General features: G+C 39.1%; 1 protein-coding gene across 1 annotated transcript in view; it reads right to left on the bottom strand.

Moving 5' to 3' along the window:
* Positions 1-25,369, bottom strand: part of rnd2 (Rho family GTPase 2) — a 30,725-nt gene extending 5,356 nt beyond the window's left edge. Inside the window, exons 1-3 of the mRNA XM_028041519.1 lie at positions 24,712-25,369; positions 24,194-24,281; positions 2,006-2,115 (exon numbers count right to left, since the gene is read on the bottom strand). Coding sequence (XP_027897320.1) covers positions 2,006-2,115; positions 24,194-24,281; positions 24,712-25,368 — 855 coding nt within the window. The 5' untranslated portion in view covers position 25,369. The remainder of the gene's footprint in view (positions 1-2,005; positions 2,116-24,193; positions 24,282-24,711) is intronic.
* Between the last annotated feature and the right edge of the window lie 479 nt (positions 25,370-25,848).

Raw genomic sequence — 25,848 nt, 5'->3', positions numbered from 1 at the left:
GTCTCTCAGGCATGTATTGAAGGAAAGCTGCCAAATAGTTGATGAAGGGTAGGGTTTGTTGGCTGTTTGTTCTCAGAGGCAGAGCCTTCAGAACAAAGTGTTTAAAATATCAGCCAGAAAAAAAAATGCAACTACAGAAAGGAAACATCTAGCAATTGTTTGTTTAGAGTTTGAATATTTTATTTCCTTTTGATGGTTGTCCAAGTAGCTTGGTGCAATGCTGCCAGCTGAATTCAAAATGCTGGAGCTGAACATTATAAAGAAATATGCTATATATAACAAAGTAATGGACATTACTTTACTATTAAAGTATTCTTAGTAAATTATTACTAAAAAATAAGTTAGCCTTTCATTGTTTATTTTATTGCTAATCTAAATGGAGACTCTTCCCTCTGAGCTGATTCACTTCTTGCTGTTGGAGAGGTCTCCGGTCTGCTTGGCATTCACATGTTGTTTGCTAAGCGGTTCCACTTTGCAGAAATGGAAACACTGAAAATTTACTCAGAAACAACAACTTCTCTGATGATGATGAGAAAAATGTTTTGCTGTTTTCCTTTTATCAGCCGCCATATTTACCAAGAGGCTGTACTGATGTTTGTCATATCCGCAAGTAAAAATGATTTGTTGAAATCAGTTTCCTTCTGCCTCTGAAGCAATGTTCAATGTTTCACTGCACAAGCTGAACCATGTGTTATCTTGCGTAGCTCAGATTTCCACTCTACCTAGAAAACATTACACATTCCTCATGCATTCTCCGTCAACAGATCTATTTCAGGTTCCCCTCAGAAAAAGGTCTTGGTGTCTCTCTTCTAAACTCACTTCAAGATTAAATGTCACTCTGAGACATGGCTCAACCAACACTGTCTCTCTTCCCTGCGACCCAAATACAAGAAGGCTCAGAGTTATACCGCCTGCCGCATGCAAAATGTCACGGTGTCCGCTCATCCTTCACGCTTAGCACCACCTTTAACCTTCCAAACGGGTCCCTATTCTGTTGATATGGCCCAGTCAAAAGCTTTGATTGTTTAACCCTCTCTCCTCCCCCAGCTGTCATCTAGAGACCTCTAAGGCCTCCTCGCTTCTGCAGGTCAAGAGTCTAATTTGGGATGCGGATTGTCCAACAGGTTTTCCATGCGCCCCCTGAGTTTCAGGGATTACCGGGGCGACAACGAGGGGCCAGGGGTCATGGCAGCCCCTCCTACGAAGTAATTCCTGGGAAAAAAGTTAAAACGAGAAGCAGGCGATGCTCCACGTTGTTGAAAGAGGCCACCGAGATATGCCATCAAGGGTGAGACCTGCAAAACCTTCAAAGGAATTTTACCAGCTCCCCACAGACCTCTAAACACGTCAACAGGGGAGCTGTGGGAAAGTCTTTAGTCTGCAAAGTGTGTAATTTAAAGGCGAACACCCTCACATGGATTCAAGATGCAAAGCTAGTAAAAAGAAAAAGCCTGGTTCACATGATAGACATGCAAGCACAGAAAACTCATCAAGTTGGTAATTTAAACACCTCAGATATTTCACTGGCTGTAAAAAGTTCACAAACCACAAGGGGGAACTCCACCCCCTCTGTCACTGGCACTGCAATGAATTTTGACATTTAGCCCTCACATCCGGACAGCTGTTTAACTAAACTTAAATTTGAAATTCTAAAAGCTCAGTTTGTCGTAGAACTCTCTGAGGCAACCCATTGGATATGGTTGACTATTTTGCATTTTAGATATATTTCTCGAAGCCACCCAGCTGCAAAGCCTCCCTTCTCATTCTTCACGCTGACCTTTTATTTCTTAAGGCGATGCAGGTCAAGTATCCATGGACATTTTGATGAAAGAAAAGAATGGGAGGCTGTAGTCTCTCATTTGATCAACCGTTGGAGCATGAAAAGCTGCTGGCACAGAAATCTGTCATTATGAGATGCTGATCGGTGGATTTTCTGGTTGCTTTTCCTCCATAAGCACATATTAAGTGCTGATGTAAAGCGTTTGAGAATAGAAATAAAACTGACCTTTTTAATGACACTGTCCAATGTTTCTGGTCGGCTGATGTCAAAGCAGATGAGAACAGCGTCAGAATCAGGGTACGCCAGCGGTCTGACGTTGTCGTAATAAGAGGAACCTGTGGACACACATCAACACATAGTATGAGGTCATGGAGTATTTGGAAAAAAATCTTGTAAGGATTTATTTTGAATCAGATTTAACCTCGCAAGGTTTTTGTTTTTTTTATTTCAGTGACGTGGCTCATCTTATCAATGAGAAATTTCCTGAGAGGTGACTGAAAGGTCATTAGTACATAAAAAACACATTAAAGCATTCATAGTACCATGCACTCGGTCATGCTGCAGCTCGAACACACTCTACAGATGCAAATGAGTCCTGATCTTCACAGTAATGCGTGCATATTTTTGTGTAGTTTCCTCTTGGGTTTTTCCAAACAGCTGTGACCTCTCCTTATCACATGAGAGGGGCAGCTCAGAGAATTATACACACAAAACTGAATTTTAGAAGGCTGATTGGAGACTTAACCCATACTCATCTCAGAATGGCTTTTGAGAGGTTTAAGTAAACGCTCACCAGTCACTAAAAACCGTTGTTTATGCTTTCAAATTGCACATTTTCTAATAAATTTGTGTAATCCACTTCTGCATTTTCCTACTCTTGAGTTTTATTATTGCGCCTTGATCAAGTTTAAAGACACATGAACAGCCACAGACTTCTCGGTTATGCGACCCAGCTCTCATTAGAAGACTTGTAAAAATATCTGGGCAATCGTAGGAATGTGGCTGCGGCTATGAAGGAAACCCTCCACGCTCTTCCCCCCATTAGGACTTGACAAGGGCTTGATGTCCACGACTGCACTTCAGGGCACAAAGAAGCAGTTGTTTGTTACGAATGTTCCCATTTTATACCCCTTGGAATGCAGGGAAATTAGTAAATCAAATCAAATATTTGCCCTCGTCAGGAAGGTGAAAAGCTTGACTACTAGATTTATTCCCCTAATGTTATTTAGGCTGAAAGATTAGCGCAACGCAGGAAATCACTTGTTCAACAGCTTCATGCCTTTGTCTCGTGAGGCATTGCTGGGTCCTTTTTGTCAGCGATGGAATGACACAGTGACAAAAGCTGCACACGACCTGCATCCCCTCATTATTTATGCAGCTGTCCAGCAGTGACAGCTGGACAGCACAACAGAGGATCTGTTGCAAAATCACTTGATGAATAAATAAGAGTCGCAGTTTAATTCTGAATTCATTTCTCGCCTTAATGCACTTTGTCATTTTGGGCTAAATGTACTGAATACCAAAAGGCATTAGTTTACTGCACACTTCAGTAGCAATAATAACTTAGAATGTTTTTTCTTCATTTTGTGGATTAAAGTGTGCTACTCTATGTTAAAAAGGTTGTGCTGTGAAAAAGTTGTTTTTTTGTTGTTTTTTTTAGTGTCACACTTAAATGGTCCAGATTATTAAACAATTTAAAATTCAACAACAACAAAAAAAAGCTGAGTGAAAAAACTGTTTTCAAATGAGGATTTTATTTACTGCAGAAAAAAGTGATTAAAAAGCCAACCTGGCCTAGTGAAAAGCTGAATTAAATCACAAAATAATTATGTTTAACCACATAGCTGAATTCCTGATTACAGCCGGGACTATTTTAATTGTGAGTTAGGGATGAAAACAATTAATCCACTTACGATTAATTGTCTATTAATTATTAATTAGATTAAAAAAAAAGTCCAAATTGATTAATAAAGTCTGCTTAGACCTTCTTTTAGTGTTGTACTTTGGCCGCCATCCAGCAGAGGGCGCCGATTAACCACAGCCGTTGAAACAAGATGGCGGAACCATATCAGAACAGGAAAGACATACGGTCAAAAGTGGGAGTCCGCTGTGGGACGAGATTTCTCGTTCAAAAATTACTGATGTGCTACAAAGGTGAGGATCTGATGACAGCGTTACGCAGAAAGTTATAATGTGATGAAAAATACTTAATGCCAATAAGCACAGTTGATTTTGAGGGCTGTTGTGAGTTCATGCACTTCACGGAGTCAAGTTTTATTACTCCGAGAGCAACTACAAACGATACTTCTGTGTATATATATGTCTGCTAATTAATGTGGATTAAGTGTTATTCACATTTTATCCTTTTTATCTTTTATTTTTCTATTCAGCAATCTAATAGGTTTGTGCTTTTTGTTTTATATGCCCAGCATAAAACCACATTTTTCTGGTTGTTCAGTCAGTATTTAGTACAACTGACACAAAAATGATGTTGAAATTTAATAATGTCTGTTTTTTATACAGCGTAGCCTATGAAGAAATATTTTGCTCTATAAGTTAGTTGGCACCCTTGATACGAGAGTAATTAATCGTAAATCGATCAGTTAGCTTTAGATTAACTCATTAATCAGTAACTTGCATCCCTATAGTTAAATGCTTGATTTTCCTTTTTAAAACTGTTTTTACAACTCATTTTGATTTGTTGTTGCTTTTTAAAAGACTGTAAAGTGAAAACCCCTACATAAAACATTTAAAAAAAATGTTCATGTTCTCACAGAGATGCCTTTAAAAACTACCCAGATACTGTTTTTACAGTGAGTTAGACCAAATATTACAGGACAGAATCAGGAAATCCACTCTCGACCTCATTACCTCAAGATTGCCTCTTTTCTGTACTGCTGAGACTGCAGACTAACAGCCCAAAGAAACCAATCGCATAAAAGTCAAACAGTCAGCAAACCTCACATTGTATGACAGCAGGCCCTGATTGGTGCTGGTCACACTTGAAGTGCTGTAGCTGTGCAAGTTTGTCTTTAATACGTATCACGCACTTGCAGACCTCTATTAAGGTTAGAGTTGGGGAAGAAAAGAAAGTGAGTACCTGGGGTGGAATGAGGTAAAAAAAAGATTTGAAGACTCTGACAACGGCGAGGGAAGCAGATATCGCGGTAAAGCAGAATCCAGAGAAAGTTGAGGAAATGTCAAATGAAGCAAAGATGAGACAACTGTACTGGTTTGAAATAAGCATGTAATAAGAACCTGAATTGAGCCCATTGGGGCGAATTTGCTGAAAATGATTGGCAGGTAATTCATCCGACAAGTCTTGTCAAGCCAAAACAATGCAGAGCTCGTTTCTGTCCTGAGTGACAGCAAGGCTACGTCAGCACTTTATTAAAAAAACACAGAAGTGCACTGAGGGACAGGATGAGCAAATTGCAGTGTTTGAAGCAAGTTGAAGAGGTGCAAATAAAGTACAGCAATCACTGTAACAATCAAGGGGACAAACAGCAGAGGAAAGCAGCAAAAAGAGACCCTGACCAGGCAAAAAGGAGAACAGCACTGCAGAGGAAAGGATGAGCAGCTGCATGGACAGAAAATGAAAGCTTTGGTCTCAGTAAGACAGATTACATTAAAAAAAAAGTCTTGGTGAAGCTGGTTTGAGCCCATTCAATGTGAGGTGGAACAAAAGGTCAATTGAATTTAAGACAGGGGCAGGTTGAGATGGATGTGGCAGGAGCAGGGTGAGGTGGAAGGAGCAAACTCCCTGGCAGGGGCTATTAAAAACCATCATGCCTGGCAAGGAGTGAACACCCTGCCAAGTGAAAGCATAAAACATCCCTCAAAAAAAAAAAGTCTGCGTTCGCTTGATTTAACGCATGCAATCTTCTCTCCCTTTCAGAAAGAGTCAAGCTGTAGACGTATTTGCAGAGAGGAGGTGACAGAAGAGGGAGGAAAACATCACCCATCAGTTGGGCTTCATCCAAACGGTGAGAATAAAGTGTAGGATGCTGAGGTGGACTGGAACTTAATATAGTACCTTAATAAGGCCTGAGGGCTTGCGGTAAGAGTTCATTTGCACTTTTTGTCTCTTGAGAAATGGACTCCCTCCATAAGGACAGTCTGTCTTAAATTTGACATCTCTCTAACTGCTCGTTGAACAGCTCCCTAGGGATATTCTGGCTATACAAGAACAGACAATAAAACAAACAAAACAGTAAAACTGAAGTGAGGCATTTGATTGGGGAGGCAGAGTGTGTGTCGCTACTTTACGAATCCTCACCCGTCTCACTGGATTACTCTGTAACCTCAAAGCATGATTTATATCCTTCCAACACTTCGTAACAAAGAAGGAAACCATTACACCTGCGTTGAGCTCATGCTCCTGAAATTCTCATTAAGCCATCAGGAACCTCTGAAAACCCTTGCCAAATGTCTGAAAAATGCTCGTGCTAACGACAACAGTAAGCCACTTGATCTTTGTTCTTCTACCGCCGCAGTATCCCTCTCAAAATCCACCTTCAAAGTTAAGGGGAGGCATTTCAAGTTGTGCCGGTAGAGTGTCGTAGCAACCTGCAGGGAGGCAAATGGTTTCATTGTGAGGCAATAAAAGGAAGTTAGGAGGAGGAGAGTGGAGCAGCGGCAGGGCTCTGGTGGCACTCCGCTGCCTTGGTGATTAGAGGACGCTCTGAAAGAGGAAGTGACTTCAGTCGTTGCTCCTCTCTTTCACAAGTTCTGAACCACTGTGGCTTTTTTCTGTAAAAGTTTTCCCTCAAACTGAGGTAAACAGTTTGAGGCTAAACTTGCTGTGGCACCTTTGGGAGATGAGGTGGATTTACTTTGACCTGGTGCAAGCCCTTTCCAATACAAACCAGCATGTGTTTCATTATGTGAAAGATGGGCTGCACAAAATGTTATCTTACATTGTCACCACCTCCAGAAACCTATATTGTTTAGTTTAAAAGCCCCTGACCTTATTACCAGCACAAAAAATGGTCAGTTCACACTTCAGAATGAAGGGGAACCCGCCTGGGTAGATGTGCATAAACGTTTTCTTGCGTGCAGTTGGGAAGCAAATCTGTCCTTTAATTCATGCAAACTGTTCATCACAAAGTAGCAATTGGAGCTTAAATCAAAAATACTTCCTCTCTAAAAAAGGAAATGACTGTAGCTGCACTTTAAAATTAGAAATGAAATTTCCAAGCAGGCCTATTAGTGTAAGATTTACAGATATTGTATTATAATTGGACTGAGTTGCATTTGCATTACAATCTGTACTGTAACGGGATTCCAATCAGCCAATTGCAATAGAATTAGACTAATTTGGAACATCATTAACAATGAACTGAATTTATTTGCATTACACGTGATAAAAATGCATATTAACTTGGCTGAATTTTATTTGCACTGAATTTGAATTGTTTGATAAGTCATCTGAATTGCACCTCCAACACAACTGGATCATGTTTGCAGTTTAGTTGGACTGAGCTGCAGCTGCATTGTGATGTGATTGTGTTTTAATTGCTCAGAACTGGATTTAACTGTAATTGCTTGAGCTGAAAACGGCTTCAGTTGCAGAAGGCTGTGAAATATAATTTCATTAAAGGAAGAGTTAAACGCTGGTTGTTTCAAAGCTGCAGAGTTCATAAAATGAACATGTCGAAAGTTTATTCAGTCTGTTAAAGAGCAAGAGACATACAGTTCTGACTAACACACACTGTTGCAGTTTTACACTAGGAGCTTGAGGCTGTCAGAAAATAAACTCAGCTCAGAGAAGTAAGTCCTTATTAGACTTGTAATGAAGCTACCTCAGCTGGCCTCGGCCGAGAACCGAAGTTTCTATGCTTTATTGCTCTTCCAGTTTCACACACACACACACACACTACATTTCTGCTCACACACAAGCGCAAAAAGGCTGAGCTGTTGATTATGGCTGTCTCAACATTTCAAAAGCATTAGCAGGCAGACTAGGCAGGGGAAGCGACATGAGGTTAAATGTCCATTAACCTTCCATGTCTGCAGCCTTTGCATGAAAGATATTGATCAAAGCAGCAGTTTTCCTTTGTAGACTGTGCAGCCTTTGAAGGGCATCAAGCACCTTTTATGGTTCTACGCTGATTTAATGCTCGTGACTGTTGTCCTGTTGCAGGTTTATGGAGTAGAACTCACAGCGTTGAGGTAGGAGACAGAGCATCATGGCCGTCTGCATCCCAGACGCCTCAGTGGAATAGAGATGGAAGAGTGTCTGCTCTCAGTTTCCCTCAACTCCAGCATCTCCTTCATTATCACACACACACACTCATCCCACTAGAGTAGCAGCTACGCATTTCATCCGTCGCTGTCTGATCTCTGCGTCTGTCTCAGGCTGGTTCATGCTGAGCTCTGCTTTCAAAGATCACTGAGCTTCTTTGTCACACACACGTCTTCTGATGATCTAAATGCACACTCATTCTCTAGCTTTGCTTGACTTATTCCCCTGCGAACTGCTTGAAACTGAGAAGATGTGTGGCAGCCTGAACAGTGACAACCTTTATTCCTCAGAGATACGCGTCGTCTTTGTTACTGCACTGCAAACACTCACAGGCAATTGACTGGAAAAAGCAGGTGACTGTAAATAATTGTTTGTGTTGTGCAGGATGTGTATGAAGAAAAGAGTTTTATCCGCTTTATATTCTTGTTGTTCTGTAAGTTTTACAATTTCAGATAACAGTCGATTGAATTAAATCTTGTTTTTGGAGCGGACATGGTTCAGTCACACACTGTTTTGGTTTTGTCCGTTTGGCTCAAGCATGTAAAGTAAGAAGAGAGCTCGGAGAAACTGCGGCCGTTTCTGTGAAGAAAGGAGGGATGTTATACAATCCAGTGCAAATCAGATCAGATCAGAGGAGACAGAGCTTCAAAGGAGCACACATAAAAGTGAAGTAAAATTGAATCAACGATAAACACGGTTAGGCAGTCACATAACTGACCGAGGAATCATTTGACTTTTGTACCCTGTACAATCTTTTGAAAACAGACGGTAATCTAATTATCACTTAACTAATTACATATAACTTTATAAAAGTTAAGTCCGAATATTTTAACTGACCCGCAGCAACGTACGTTCCACAATTCAGTGTAATGTAATAGTTGCTATAATCAAATCAGGGTGGAATTAAAAACTAGATATTAATTAAGAACTAAACCCGTAAGATGATTTGATTCCTGCTCTTCCTCCTTCTGCCTTCAGTATGACATTTACCAGCAGCCATGTGAAGATGATTGGATAAGGTTTGTTTGCAATAAGCAGTAATAAGAGAGGTGGCTTATTTAATCACCTTCTTCTTTTAGAGTGTGGCAGATCATTCATTAGCATTCATATAAAGTAAAGTGAAACCCCCTGGGAAAGCAGAGTTAAAAACCATAAAATAAATAAAGAATGCTATCGGCATTTCAGCTGGAACGAGACATATAAGCAATGTGTGTAAAAATCTTTCTTGCCTATAGTTTAGTATGGTGGAGGGTCAGTGATGCTGTGGGACTGTTTCTCTTTCAAAGGCATTGGACAAATCAACACAGAAATTGTTTACAAGACACAAAATCAACCCAAAATAATGTAGAAAAGTTGATCCAAACCGACAACTGAATAGTAGAGCTAGTTAACTTTGTTACCTAAATACCACCAAACAACAAAAGGAAATAAGAGGAAATATAAACTAAATATAATGCTGGGTTTAAATGTTGGGTTAAAAAAGGGGCTTCACCAAATTCTAATACTTAATGGTGCTGGAGCTAGAGTTAATTTTTAATTAATCTTTATAACATTTTATAAATTGTTAACAGTAAAAAGTGGGTATGAACATTAAACATTCAATCTTCTTTGTACAATTTTTGCACTTCAGCATTGACCAGGAAGTGATGATGTAAATCAGCCCAAGTCAGAGTGTTGGTTTGACATTCTGTTGTTTTTAAATACTGTTTGTTTTATCTCAAGAGGTGTGCAAATTGGTATGCAAATTTTCTAAAGAGTCCACCTCTGTCCCATCAGTCAGAGTCTTGGCAGTCAGCAAGATGTTTTTTTAGCAAATGTGAAATGTATGTTTATGTTCTTTTTGGTCATCAGTGTACTTCACCTTGGATCCCTGGTAAAGAGGCATTTTCTCCCATCCTGAGCCTTACCGTAAAGGATTAGTTGGCTTTTTCTGAAATGACCGACTGTGTCGACTGTGATCGACATTAGCTGAGCTTGTTGGAAAGTAAATAAACTGACATCAGCTAAACCAGATGTACACCATCTGAAATGATACTAGCAGTCTACAGCTTCATGGACTCATCATCCGTTGATGATCCAATCAAATCAATTGATAACACAAATTGATACAGCAAGCTTCTTTTTTTACCTTCCAACACTTGGAGAATGGCATGTAATCCAAAATTTGCTTCCTAACTGCACGCAAGGATGTAAAGTTTCTACACTTAATTTTGCCAAGCAATTCCTCTCTTGCTGTTGCATATGTATAAAAAAAAAACAACAACAACACCGTCGAAGTGAGCACAACACACAGTTACATGTCCCATCTATGCGTTTTTTTAAAGAAGCTTAGTTACCCATTTTGTTTTATGCTTTGTATTACTTTCCTGAACAAACTTTAAGAACTTTAAACTTTAAGAACCTCCTGTTCTGTCCCAAGGATATTATAAATGAAAATCCAATTTCATTCACATCCATCTTTCTTTTCTCATCAAAATCAAAAGCAGGGATGCTTCACTGGCAGCTGACATATATCCAACAATCAATTCTGCTCTTCTCTTTTGCAGCTTAGCACCTGGACATTATTTTTGCAAAGGCATCCTTTTTTTTTAAGTTCATCCATAACTGAAAGACCCATAAAACAGCGAAAAGCTTTGAAGTCTCTCTTAAAAATTACTTTACACTTTAGAATGTACTTCAAATGTGTGGTGCAAAATGGCAGATAAGGGAGTACATGGCTTTCTTGAAATCGTTTCCCGTTTTTCTGCAAATCATCTACTTGCCATCCGTGACACCGACTACTAAACACTGAGACAAGCTGCAAGAAGTTTTATTTTGAAGCACGAGTTCTACTTTATTTGGGAGCTCACCAAGTCAACTGTCATCACTTCAAAGTACGCCTGGCTTTGCAGAAAGAGCACTCCACATCCGCAGAATTTTAACTTAATCTGTACATTCCTGAAAAAGGCAATCACAGCCTTTTCATCCACTCCTACTCCTCTATCAATCTCATATTCATCTTTCAAAACTTGTATCTCAACTTGAAGGTTTTCATTAAACTTGTAATAACACTGTGACAGCTTCTCCTCTGTCCACAGCTGTCTGTCTGATATGAAAGAAGGAAAATGAATATCCAGTCAGCTCCTGCTCAGACATAGAAGAGAATTGGGGGAAGAAAAAAAAACATTTTCCATCAGCTCAACTTCCTCTGGTGTATAGCCATCCAAACACATCCCTATCATGGTGCTATCTATACCCCAGCTCACTTTGCAATCTCCAAAGAAGGCCACCAGGGAGCCAGGGAAGCACTTTAAGTGCAAAAAACCAGGAGCAGCAGTGAGAAAGTGAGCGCTTTGGACCTTGTTTATAAATAAAGTAATTCATAAATGATAGGATCTTTGAAGTATATGAGCCAGGTGCAAGTCGGTGGCTGAAGGATGGAGGTATCCTGTATCTCCTCGCGCTTGGATGGGTGGCAGACAGACGCTAAAGGGGTACTGCTCATGTGGAAGCTGTGAGGCCAGAGGGACTCGGGGCCAAACCATTCAGAGCTGATCAAAGCTGGAGCTGAAACAGATGCTGTGGTACTGAGAGGAGGGAACGGATCGCAAGAGAAACACACAGAGCTGCGGTTTTTGTATTGGGTTTCCGTGACTGCATGAATCACTGAGGCATTATGACATCCTCTTCATCACGATATGTTGCTTCAGCTTATTTGGTTTAGTTGTCATCTCAACATTTCTCAATGTTTCAGTTAAGTTGAAGTCTGGACTTTAACTGGGTCACTGTAACACCTATGGCTGCAACTAATGATTATTTTAGTAATCGATTAACCTATTGATTATTCTGATGATTAGTCAGACAAAATAAATGGCATATTCTGCAGATTTTTCACTACAAGATGGTAAATTATTTTTTTAAATTAAGAAATTAAACATTTTATTGCCTAAAATACAATAACATAGTATTAGTGAAGTTGACCTGGATGAATATAAAATGCCACTTGAGGAGTATTGATAGACAATGGTGTTTTTATCTTATATGAAATGTATATTTAGCTTGTAAAGTTTTGCCTTAATTGCTGCTCTGAATATGTTTTTTTAACAAACGGCTTTTTTTATTTGTACACTTTAGTTAATAATTAAACGATTACTAAATTAGTTGATGATTATTTCAATATTCTATTAGATTAATTGTTTCAGCCCTTCACCCTTTGTTTTTACAGTCATTCTGATGCTACTGTGTTTGGAAACATCATCTTGTCAGCTACCAAGAAAACATCCAGAGAAGTTCCTGGTGAGATACAAGTCATCACTCCTCCACCACCGTGCACATTTGGTTTGTCCTGTTTTGCTGTTTGGTCTAGTGCTGTAAACACTTCTGTCCAAAGAATATTGTTTTCAAATTGGGGCTTTCTCCTAATAATCTTTCCAAATAACCGGTCCTTGTTCAGACATTTTCTAGTTGTTCTAAATTGCTCTTTAAAATTTAACGTGCAACTTGAGGCCTGAAGATTCTCAGATTGGGTTCTTACCTTGGGGTAATTTTCCACACATGAAAAAAAAAAAAAGTCAGTTAAATGTTTTCCACTCTTACCAGATTTATAATCTGTAGCAAATGTTTCTCTAAGTTCATTGCTGGTGTCCTTTCCCACTTGGCATCTTGTAAACACAGACACCCATGGCCTTCACAAAACGAGTGCATTAAACTCCGAGTAGGACAGTTTTATTTTGCTATGTGCCGCTGAACGTTCACCATCTAACAACAGGCTACACATGTTTAACATGTGACACGACTTGCTGTTGGGCATCTGTTTCTCTATGAACCAGAGCAGGTTAGGTTTCCAGGGGGCAACCAACAAATTTTACTCACAACACAAAGCCTCTGACAGTCGGCTGTTGGATGGAAGTGGGAAAACCACAGATGTACTCTTGTTCTCCACCCCGTTATCCCTTCTAGTTTTCAATCTAGTGCGCACTGGCTGCATGCACATCCTGCTCTGAGGGCAACCCGCTCACACCCTCTGTACTTATTATATTGAAGTCATAACTCCCCCACCTTTTCTTGCCTACTGCTCAGGGCAGCAGATGTACTTTGGACCTTATTGTGCCTCCTGCTCCCCCCCCCAAAGCCCTTAAACAACCCCTGTTACGCCTTGGGTCAGCTCTGCAACAATAGGAAGGGTCAAAAGCTCAGAGCTATAGGAATTTCCACACACTAACTCACTCAATCATGCATATGATTAAGTACATGTGGTCGCACACATCCGTCATCTATTGTTTGTATTCCATAGTGCAAAATGGCATTTGTTATCTGAAGGTATGTGAGAAACAACTAAGCTGACTTTACATTAAACAGTTTAAGTAATTTTTTTCTCTGGTTGCTAACAAAGAAAACCCGATTTTGTCATAACTGTAACATTTTAGTTGAAGCAGCAGATAATTTTGATAATTATCAAAACTGATGTTAGTTAGCTAACATCAGTTGGGCCTAACTTTACGTCTTGATATAAGAAATACAATTAAAAAAAACATTTACAGATGTGGAAAAAGTAGTTTTTTTAAATTAAAAACGTTCAAGGGGGCTAAAGCCAAATCTTTAAAGATGTGGAAAAGATATATTTTACACGCACATGTGTAGAAAATTTGTTCTCAGATGTGTATTGAAGTTCTAATTACATTGAATAATAACGTTAATAAATTAATCACTCAACTTGTCAAAAGGAAACTGTGGAGTGTGTACTTTCTCTCATGTATTTCCCAGTATTCACTGTTTCTTTTAAAATATGCTGATTTTACATGGCAATTAAAATGCAAAATCTTGCAACATTTGAAACCCAATAAAATTTAGACTCACATTTATTATCATTCAAACAGCTTCTACTTTAATGCATAAAATAAAATAAAAATCTTAAATCAAAACCTTCTTGATTGTAGAACTAAATGACACCCTGAAAACAAACACTGAAAGCATCAATACCTCTAAAAAATACAAAAGCTTATCCCTTAACAGCTATGATGGAAGGATGTTATTAATTAATAATTAATTCTGTATTCCAGTACATGACTATGATCTAAGAAGGAACAGCTGAAAATGAAAATGGAGTCACATCTATCTCTGGAAAATCTTTGTGATGAGTCAGCTTCACCAGAAACAGTGGATAGAAAAGACTGCCTACCTTTAGTTTTCACTGCAGTTTCAATTCATGAAAGCAGTAAACAGTTGAGTCAACACAAAAGCTTACTAAATATATAAGATTAGGACTAAATCCTCCATGTTCTGGAGAAGTGTAAATAATACCAAATTCACCTAAACTTTGTACAAAATAAGCAAAAAGCACTTCATGACAAACAGAACAATCAATCAGATATCTGTCAATTTCTACAACATCTCCTTTCACATCAGAGTATTTTAAATCTAATCAATGCATCAAAAATAAAAATTAGTCTCTTAACCATTAAAACTATAGAATAACTGAGATGTTCTGCATATTCACTCCTCACCCTGTTATCTTTTGCATATAATCATTTCAGTAAAACACAATTAAAAACACTAGCGCAGTAGATGATCTGAACTGGAAAAGGAGAGATGAGTGTACTTTTGTTTCATTCTCATATTTCCCACTTTGCACTTTTGTTTTCCTTTGCCTATAAAGTTATAAAAAGTCTTGATTTTGTCCTTCTACACTTTGTAAGTCATTGTTACAGCCAAGCTGCTCTGTGGTAATAGCACGCCACGATGAAGCTTAAGAAAGTGCTTGTAATTTGAGATAGAGCGAGCCATCAGAACTTGAAGTGTTCCTTTTCTTTTACAATGTACCAAAAGAGTTCCTTTTAATTCTGTCCAATCAATGTTCACTCCCGACCCACTTATCGCTGTGACTTCTATAAAGGAACATTAAGTCAAAGCTGAAAGCAGTCTATCAGCCATGTGCAGTGCTTTTCAGCTGTGCTTTTTAAGCAGATTATACACTTTTCCCTGGTGCTAAGCAATGAGGACGACTGCAACTAGAGGTTCTGAGGTGGTGGAAGAAAGATTCAACCTGTAGCTGTAACCATAGAGACATTTGCAGCATCTGACTTAAATAGGAGTTCGGAATGAGTGAGGAGTTGCATCCTCTAGGGTTTACCACATGTGCTTCTTTCATTTTGTATGGGCAGGTGGGCAACTTAGTCCTTTGTGTGCATTTAAAGTTCTTGGGCTCTGGCAACTAGCTGTGCTACGTTATGAGCAGAGGTAGTGTGTGTTTTTTTGTGCCTCAGTGTGTCGCTGAGAGCAGCTTATTCTTGGCGGTAATTACACATCTGCCCACCACCCGCTGCTGTACAATCGCTAACTGCGAGTGACCTAAGCCCGATGCTGTGGCCGCTATCCTCGCTAATGGGCTATCAGAGATGAAGAACACAGACAGGGGAGAAGAAAGAGCGGAGGATGAATCGAGAAAAAATATATTCTTGACAGTTCACCTTCAAATGAGTAGCTTTAACTCCTCTGGTGCCGTCTTTCATGATTTAGTTCACTTTATCACATTCATCTTAAAAAGCCTCAGAGTTATAGGAAGCAATTACTGTACTTTTTTTTTTTACCTCCAAAATAGTTTGATTGGGCTTTTAACTGGTTTTCTTTTGGAAAAACTCCAGTATGCTTTTCTGCAAACAATCTTACCCTGTGGTTTTTTTTTTTAATTGGATCATAGTGAAGGGAGTCAAGCTATCCGGACAAACAATAATAGTTGTGTTACCAGTAATAAACTATAATCTCATGCAAATAAAATGCTGATTTAACTAATAAAGTACCTTTAGTCTTTTACTTTTTACACATGGTCCTCTTAATATTTTAGGATTTGGTCACCTTGGCTGAAAACTAAATTGGCTCTTTGTTCTGGCCCAGCATAGAGCTTGTATTGCTGTAGGAATGGTCTTTTTGGAAGCAGATTTTGGACTCAAGTGGTGGAAATAAAAACAAATCCTAAAAATGGATCGGCAACAAACTAATCATTTGGTTTCTGGAAGAAAAGGGAAAAGTTCAGTCAAAAATTCCAAGCTAAAATGTACTCCCCATAGCCAGGACTGTTGTCCAGCTCTTTTGTGTGCACAAAAATAAATGTAGCAACATCACTGTTCAGTTATTTTGAATATGGTGATCTCTTTTATGCCAAAAATGTTGCAAATTTCCAGTTTCTTAAAGGAAACATGTTTTGTTTATGCGGTTTTGGGATTACGATATAAGGCTTGGCACAACGAGCAACAAGCTTATTTTAAATCTGATGACAGAAAGATTAAATCTAAGAGCCAAATAGTCATTAAACATTTTATTAGGCACACCTAATAAAATGTTAACGGTATTGATTTTGACTCCATTTTGCCTTTTCCATGACTTGGGTTCAACAAAATGTTAGAAATGTCCCTCAAGAACTTTGAACCATACTGACATGTTAGCATCACACAACTGCTGCAGATTCACCTGAATCTGATCTGAGTTCAGCAGTAAAAATCAAAACTCATCAGACCAGTCAATGATTTTCAATCTGCTATTGTTACATTTTGAATCTTAGCCTCAGTTTGTTGTTTTTAGCTGATTGGGGTGGCATCTATTGTGAGCCTCTACTGGTGTAGCCCCCAAAGTCCAACATGTTCACAGGTAGTTTTCTGCATAATATAACAAGTGGACCATATAATTGTGCAAATTGGAATTACAAAAATAAATTTGCGTATTCAGATGTGATTATAATTGCCTCTTTTATTTTATGGAAAGACCGTGGTTCCAAAATTGTTATTTTGAGGTTTTTTTTGCACATTTGTAATGGAAATGCAGCTACTGTTGGCTTTCCATCATCTGGAACCAGTCTCCACATTATCCTCTGACAGAATTAAGACATAGCTGGATAATTTCCAGCTTCTGTAAACATAAAATCCTCATACCAACCCATCTGGCACCAACCAAATTCTTGGGCTCAGTTTAAACTCCCACAAATCATCACCAAATATCTGAGCAGCAACTATGTGATTGACTGAATTTCAAATGTGCTCACAGTTAAACAGCTGTACGTAATAAAGTGACCAGTAAATTGAAGAATGCATTTTATATATATAATTTTATTTTTGAGCTTATACATTTTAAGAGGATAGAACAGTAGTCCCTCTGTCAAAAAAAATCTTTGCAAGATTTAAAATATGTGGCTTTAAAAGTAGCCGCAATATGTAATAAATTTTACACATTCGCAAGCATCCAACAGAGCACACGCAAATCCAGCAACATTTTTCTAAATTGGCTCCGGCTGCTCTTACATTAACATTTCTGATGGGAACAGAAACATTTATCTCTTTTGTAGAGTTGTTTCTTCCCCCAATGTGCATTTTCATTATTTATAAAATCTGCAGCCATATTTGTGTCTCGGTGAAGGAGCCTTTGTGCTGCCAGGCTCAGTCTTCAATGTCAACACTAATGTGCTGATACTTCAAGTGCTCACAATTTTTTTTGTGTGTCAGTTTTTAAATAGAAGAAAGAAGGACAGATCCTTTCTGTTCTGAGATTTATAAAATCCACACAAGTATGGTTAAAAAAAAGAGGAAGGAAAAAATGCATGCCCTTAGACAATTCACCCATTTCCTCAGGCTTCTTGAGACCAATTGCTCTGTCTGGGCCAGAGAAAAGAAATTATCACTACAGCAGGTCATTTCAGCCCTTGGATGAAGGGAAATATTAATTTTTTTAAAAGCTTTGTATATCTCAATGCTGATATCTAGCTAATTCTAAGTACTTTTTAACAAGCCACAGGAACTTGTTTTTATTAAATAACTCATTAATATTGTTTTTTTTAAGTATTACTTCCATTGGCAGATTATATCACTTAAAACATGGGAAAATGTTTTGTTGTAAATGCCATTGGAAGTAGTACTGTTTTTTTAAAATCAGTATTAAGTAATTATTGACTTAAAACAAGCTGAAAAGTTGCTTCTCATTTAGTTTTGTTTTATTTCAACTGTACTAATGTATTTGCACTATAAACTAGACCAAAAGTACTTGGTGAGATATGATGTTTTTGCAGTCTTTTAAAACCAATCACCTGTGTAGCAAAACCTACACAGTTATAAAATTTGTAAGTTAATGGAGGAAAAAAAACATGGTGATGTTAGTTTCCCCTCAATCTTGTGCTTTAGTTTGCTGATGAATGTGTCTCGCAGACACTTTTCTTCAGTAGACGGGAGTGTCTGACTTTTCTCCCTTGCATTCATCATCAAAACAGGTTTTGTTTAGGCAGTTGTTGCCCCAGGCAGGTTCGGCAAAGAGTAGCAACAACTTTTAAGGCCAACGCTTGGTGCGTACGTTTTGGCTTTTGAACCAGAGTTGAAAGGGTTTCACCATCCATCCCTCCAGGATGCTAAAGAAAGAAAACTAAAGGTGTGTTTACTGTCTCTGTTTATATGTTGCTGGTTCAAACACCCTAACCAAACTGGTTTGGAGAAGAATATGTGAAAATATTGGTCCTTGCTCATCAACCACAAATCTGTCATGACAGTAGTGATTCAAAGAGGCCGATCTGAGCGGCTGTATAAACTAAGGGAAGATAATGTAGGCTACAGTGTTCAGTATTGTGGTTACTTAGATCATATCGGATCTTGGAGCACTTCCCGAGCATCCCACTGCGCCAGCGAGCCGCATGCTTGAGGGGAGAGGAGACTGTGTTGATTTTATTTCTGCACTGTGGGTTTAGTTCACTCATTGTCCATTAAAGATTAATCAAGTGGAAAGTGTTGAGGATCGCAAAGCCCACTGACCTCAGCGTGTTTTTATAAGCCGCTGGATGCACTGATGGTCCACTGGAGTGAGAATGTGGAGCTTTAGGAGCATAAAGTCACCAGGAATGTTGGAAAGTCAACACGAGACGAAGAAGACGCTTTCAGACCAGGCTGATTACAAGAGAGTGTGGGCGCTGGGAATGGCATAGCACATTGTAACTATATTGTTATTACCTCATAACTCAAATATAATTGCAAGGAAATTTCGTAATGGGAAAATTAAAAATGACTTCAAAAGCGTAGGACCCATTACATAGAATTCACAAAGAAATACTGCGGTATTAATGGAAATATCTCAAACTAAAACAGCAGGTATGTTACACTCCAAGACATATATGGCTGAAAAATTAGGATAATTTCCCACTTTGTGAGGAAAGAAACCAACAAGAAAAGTGTGATGGACACGCAGTGTGGATGAAGACGTCTTTAAAGTTTAATATGAAAAGTAGCACTAAAGATGTTTTCAAAAGAAGAAAGAGAAGCAAGATTCTTATGGATTGCTTCTTCAGAGCACAGCCCCGCATGACTAAACAGAGCGCAAGAGTTTCAAGTGAGAATCATGTTAAGCATAAATGAGGCAGCTGAAAGTGAACAGAGAGATGCACGAGTTATACTGCATACAGCAGAAACATAAGCAGAGCCTGGCCTGCCGAGGCTTTAGAGACAACACGCCGACTTCTTTGAGGGGTTTCAAACCCACGACAGGACTACAGAGACCGTTTCCCAGGCTCTCTTAGCATATTGGGAACAAAATAAGTGCAATAATACCTCAGGCACAGTAAAACCCCAGACATGCCGGCTACCAGTGGGGCCCCGGAGCGTTTGACAGAAAACACTAATGGGTCTCAGACAGGTTATCACCAAGCTGCATTGACATTTTGACTGGTTGACAGCTTGAGCTACTTAAAGAGTTAATCAAAAACACAAAGATAAGTGCTTTGTGAAACAGACTTTCCTGTTCGTCTCTACGTGACAGCTCAGCAATGTTTTGCAGCATGAGTCTGTAATACCTACTTCATCTCTTTAAGTCTCCAGATGGTCAAAAGCTGCAGGACAGACAAAAAAAAAAGTACCTTAAAACTTTCAATTCTTCCAAAAACCCAGATTCGTTGACATGCACAAACATCAACCTCACTCCGATACAAAGCTCACCACTCCTGCTCTGACCTCGAGGAAGTGTTAGATTTAATGAAACCAAACTAATCAATGGCTAACTTCCATGCAGCAGCAATGAATACCAGTAATTCTACATAACCACACCAGAGCAATGTGAGCCGGGTGCAGCACAATAGCCTGGCCTCAAGCAGTGATCAATAATGTTTTGTGGACAAAGCCAGAATGCAGAAGCCTGACTTTGGAGGCAATTAAAGAGGAGATAATTCTTCATGAGAGGGCTGAGGAGAAGAAATCAGATCTAAGTGTGGATTTGACATAGCAGGTGGAAAATTGAAGCAAACCTCAAGTGGACTGTAGCTGCACCCCTAGAAAGAAAGTAAGTAGAAAATCATCAGAGTTCAAGCTTTCGTAAAGCTTTGACCTCCCTAAATTAATTGTAGCCATTTACAGTCTCTATATAATTAACAGCATTCAAAATATTTCTTTCTAACCATTCTCCTACAAGCACTCATTAATTATTTATGCTAGCAGCACAGACAACTTCTCACCATGTTTCAGACAGCAGTCACTGTAAAACACAGTTTTACTCATTTAAAACACAGTCTTTTAAACTGTATTTAGCATGCTCTGGTGCCAGTTAGCACAGTTTGCAATGGTTAGCTCCAGTCTCCATTTTTCAAGAGTGTGTAGCTTCCATAATAACTAATAAATTTCTGAAAAGCTCTTATCCAACATGCTTTAACGTAGCCAGTAATATTGAGGTAAGAAGCACCCAAAACTGCTAAAATGCAAAACATTGAAGAAATGATATTTAGCTCTTTTTAATGCTATTCATCATGGTTTTGATCCCTCCACAGAAGTGAATCTTCATTGGTAAATGACTGTAGTCAAGCAGCAAAGCACTTATAACTTCTGTGCTGGTTTGACTGGATGCCAGTGTTTGAATGATAACTTACTAATTGACAGAGTGCATAGGCGAGTGGGGTTTTCTAGGAATTAGCAAGAGCTTCCTGGCAGAGGAGGAATTAATGTTATTTGCTGAATGTAAATTTGCACAAACAAAGATCAGAAGTGGGCTAATTCATGGGACACTTCTAGATCAGGAGTGTCAAGCTCATTTTCCTTTTGGGCCATATCAAAAATCTGATTGTTCTTAAGAGCCGTTTAAGAACATTCGTGTGTTAAAATTTCAATTTGAAGAAAAATTTGTTAAAAATCAGAAAAAAAGTGAGGAAATCTGTAGACTTTGTGTGAACTTTGAGTGAGTTTTGCTAATTTGTTGAAAAACTGGAGGGACTTGATGTAATTTTGAGTCTAGAGGGCCACATAAAAAGCTACGGTGGGTCAGATTTGGCCCCCGGGCCTTGAGTTTGACACCTGTAGCCTAGATTATGGAGTACAACATATCTTGCCGTACATCTGGTGATGACACACTACTTTTTATCTCTGTCGCCACATCACTGCAGTAAATCAAAGGTTTGCCACATTAAAGATTTTTCTATTAAAACTCCAAAATGAGGGCTAATTTTATTTTAAATAAGTTAGATTATTTCAATGGTGTCTCAAAAAAATTTAACAGAAAGTTGCTTTTCTGAAATTCCAGCAGAGTTCAGACTAACACCAGGAAAACGAAGCGTATCTTAACAGTCCTTAAATCACTGGACTTACTCAATGAGAGAACCATGATGGATGTAATGGGCCTCTCAGGTCATCTGACTCCCAGGAACAGACTAAACAAGAGGAAACAGCATTTTGGTTTGATGCTTCTCAACTCTGGAACAAACCCCCTGAAAACCTGAAGTGTGGCTTCTTTAAATGAGAACTGAAAATGTTACAGTTTACTGTATATTATCCATCAAGGTGAAACTTTAGTCCATTTCAGGACATTTTTACTAGTGTATTTTTTGTTTTCTTACCTCTCTAGTTAGCAATAAAACATGTCTCAATAAAAAGTTTTTTCTTCCGGTAACTTTGTATTCACCTCAGATACTGAAAATAGCTCATGATAAGCATTGTTCCCTCAGTTGTAACTTTCACACTGAAGAGTGTTGTTAACGCAGCCTAATAGTATTTTTTGGTTTTGTATTTTTGAGGTCCAACTGTATAGTCAAGTTTTATACAAAAAAAGAAGACAGTGAGATTCAAACTGCAATGTTTACCTGTTTTCCAAGTGAGTCCTGTATTTTACATCTGATCAACAACAAAAATAAAACATGTTTTGCTCTAAATATTGGTGTAATTAACCCATAACTGAACTGGTAGTGATTGTGTCTTAAGAGAAGAAAATTATCTAAACAACAAGGAGGTGAAAGGTAAGAAGAGGAAGGACTGATAAAATTTTTTATTGGTGTCTAAATGGGGAATGATACTTTCTACTTGAAAGCTTTTATCATCTAAGTGTGAGCCAATTATTCCTTCTTGTTGAGAGAAAATATGAACATCTGTGTTTGCCATGAATCAGTGAATAATCCCGCACTGCGCGAGGACCTCTGAGAACACACACACACACACACACAAACAAAGAAGCACAAAGGCAAACACACACACACATTTGCCCTCTGGGCTAGGTGACGTCATGTTTGTAGTCAATTAGGCGTCTCCTGACTGAAGATTAAGGCCTGAAATCACCAGAGGTGGTTTGCGGGGGTTTCAAGGATGGACAGAAGCACAATATTCCCACTGCATCATTAACTTCTTACAGCTGAGAGATAAGCAACTCTAAACTGTGGCCCCCGGGTCCCAGAGGACTTCAACCCCCTGAGTGACAAGCTCAAGCTGATTTACTCTCTGGGTCGAGGCTCGGTTCAAGGAAAAACAACATTCCTTCATGACTCATCATGTGACATAAAAATACTCCCATCATTTCTGCCCTGGAATTTGGCTTCAGTTCAGGTTTGGGAATGTTTATGTTAAAAGTAAAAAAAAAAATTTAAAAAAAGACTCCCCGTGGGAGGATCCAGTAAAAGTGCTCACCCATGTCGCCAGCCTGGTGGACAGGAGCTGATTTGTGCCGAGACTTCTTTGACATGCAAAGTCTCAGGGTAGCTCAGAGCAGCAAATCCATCCACATTGACAAGAGCAAAATAGAGTCTCACCAGTGCATCTTGCTGGGCTGCATGACAGGGAAATCTACTTCCTCAGCAAGAGCCGGTGACTTCAACCTTAACTATTCAGCTGCTTAGGGTTTCCACCGTACTTTCCCACTGATGTCATTGGCAGTTGTTATTTTTATAACGGGTCATCTGTTTTAAAATAAGATCAGGTGACTAAAACCGTCAGCTGAAACTGTTATGAATGAATCTGAACATTGAACTACATCTGTATTCAGAGTAGAACCACCATACTTTTTATGGTTTGTTTTCAGAATTGCTGACTGTATGATGTTTTTATTATATAAAGCTCTGATGCTGAAATGTGCGATATAAATAAACTTGTTAGCATTTTCTGAAGAAGGAAGCTGCGCTCAGAGTTTTGTTCAGATATTTTTGTGTCATTTCCTTCAGTGGTTCTTGGTGCAGCGCCACCACAGGCAAGGAGGTGAACAGGCTGCTCAAAGGGTTCGTTGGTTTGGTTCACCACACCAGCTGAAAATGTAACAAATGTGTTTTTTGTCCTCAAAAGACTGAACCAAGTCTACCAAACTACCAGGTGTGAAAACTCCCTAAAAGTTAAAGATACATTTGTGAAAAAAATAGAAAGCCAAGTATGATTTTCTTCCCAGAGGCTCAAAGGGTATGGATACTTTTGGAAGATACTGTGAAACTGCAAACGACAAACCACATAGTTGACCCTACCGTCTGGCAAAACTGCATTCATCTAAATAGGATGAAAACATTTAAACAGTTAGAGCAATTACTGGTCCCTTCAGGCGCATCCTGTCTGAATTATCCATGCCTTCAGCCTCTTTTCTTGTCTCCTCCCCCAGAGTCGCCTGACCCTCAGCCGGAGCATGGGAAGAGTCAGCCACAGACAGCGGCCTGCCCAGGAAGGAATGCAAACACAAGGCGCACAGAAGCATGGCTGGCACCGGAGTCTCCTCGAAAAGAAAACAATCATAAAAACCAAATGCCTCCAAGCAGAGACAAGAAGAAAAAAAAAAAAGAAGCATAAAGTTGGCAGGTCAAAGCAATTTGTCAGAGAGATGATGGGGGTGAAAGTTGGAGAGGGGGAGATGGAGGCAGACCTCTCACGATCTTAGCCTGGGACAGACAGGCAGCATGGCAAGGTTTGATATCAGCAGCAGGCGCACACAGAGATATGAAGCTGTCTTACCTGACGTGTCCCACATATTCAGCTCAATCCGGTGCTTGTCGATCTCAAAACTGGCAGTGTAGTTTTCAAACACGGTTGGCACATAGTTCTGAAAACAGAAGATCTCTTTCAGTGATGGAGAGCAATGATAAGCCTCTTTTAAAAAATTTTGATACTTTTCAACTTCCCAATTCACACTAATACAATCCAATCACAGATTCCATTCAGCTTTTATAATTCAAGAGTCAAATCCAGTCAAACACTACAACCCGTAAAAAGTTCTCCATGAATCGATTATTTTAAGGATAAAAGAGATGCGTGGTGTAAGGACACAGGCAGTTTGTTCTTTGATTTTCTAACAACCCCCCTCCTCAGCCCCTCGTGTATGTATCTCCACTTCTTTGTCTCTTTCTGTTGGGCAGGTGGATGTAACCTGCTGAATCAGACCTAATGTTTCTCTCTGCTTTTTCTACATCCCCATGTCAATTAGTGCAGAAAAAATTTCTAAAGTCAAAGTTGAGAGTTTTCTCTAAACCCACCTCTGGGTAGCAGTCCTTGGCAAAGACGTGGAGGAGCGCCGTTTTCCCGCACTGGGTATCCCCGACCACCACGATCTTGCAGCGGCTGCTGCCTATGCTGTCCATGGTTAGTCCGTCAGAGCTGGATTCTTGACACTGCGAGCGCCTGCATCCAGCCTCCGATAAAACGCGCACAGGAGTCGCACAGTGAGAATGAAAATGAGCAAATTCATGCGCAGGACCGGTGCGCCTTGTAATCCAAAGTCTGTGGTCTTCTGCGCGCAGTCCTTTGGTTTCCACTGACGGTCTGGGCGGGTAGGTGCCGAAACCAGGAGCAAGACGCGCACAGCCTCCACTGGAAACTCTGGTACTTAATGACTGACCACGCCTTCCTAATATTGGCGTCTGACACACATGATGTTGCATTTTGGGGTCGAAGGATAAATTAAAGAAGCTCTGACTTTTTCTTTTTTTTTTTAAAAAATAGTCCGGGTTATCATAAATGTCTTTGATAGAGTTGCAAAAAATACAGCTGATTGCTCCCCTCTGACGATGTGCGCTAAAATCACTCTCCGTATTTAAAAAATAATGTTTTTTTTTTAGTTTTGTGGCCAGGAAATATACTTTATATATAAGAATCCACGTAACCTGAGGGATATTTTTGTTGCTGAGTGCCATTATTATTATTATCTCCCTCAACTATTTTTACTTTTTCAGCTGAGATCAAATCCAAACTGATAAACGACTTTTACGCAAGAAAATAAACACAGTTTTTAGGTCGCTCTGCAATGTTAAGCGAATTTTATATATATATATATATATATATATATATATATATACTAAATATAGGCTATGGCTAAAAAGTCAATTCATTTACAGGCAGCACGACATTTTAATTGCAATATTACTGTAGCAAACAAAAAAATCAATTAATATTGGTAGTTAAAGTTAATGGCTACGTTAAAGAAACCCTTGATGCGTTTTTCTGAATGAATGACGAAGCACCTCTTCGCCGATGCTCAGTCATTCTTTCGGCACTACAGACCGACAGCGCCCCCTTGTGGAGACTAACTGTTTGAAACAAATCATTAATTTCAAAATCTGTAGTATGAAATTAATTTTGGTCATCTTTTTCCTGCAAGAGAAGAGAAACTATTT

The sequence above is a fragment of the Xiphophorus couchianus genome, chromosome 16 (genome assembly GCF_001444195.1).
Source record: "Xiphophorus couchianus chromosome 16, X_couchianus-1.0, whole genome shotgun sequence".
Lineage (NCBI taxonomy): Eukaryota > Metazoa > Chordata > Actinopteri > Cyprinodontiformes > Poeciliidae > Xiphophorus > Xiphophorus couchianus.
This window is presented reverse-complemented; position numbering and strand designations above follow the sequence as displayed.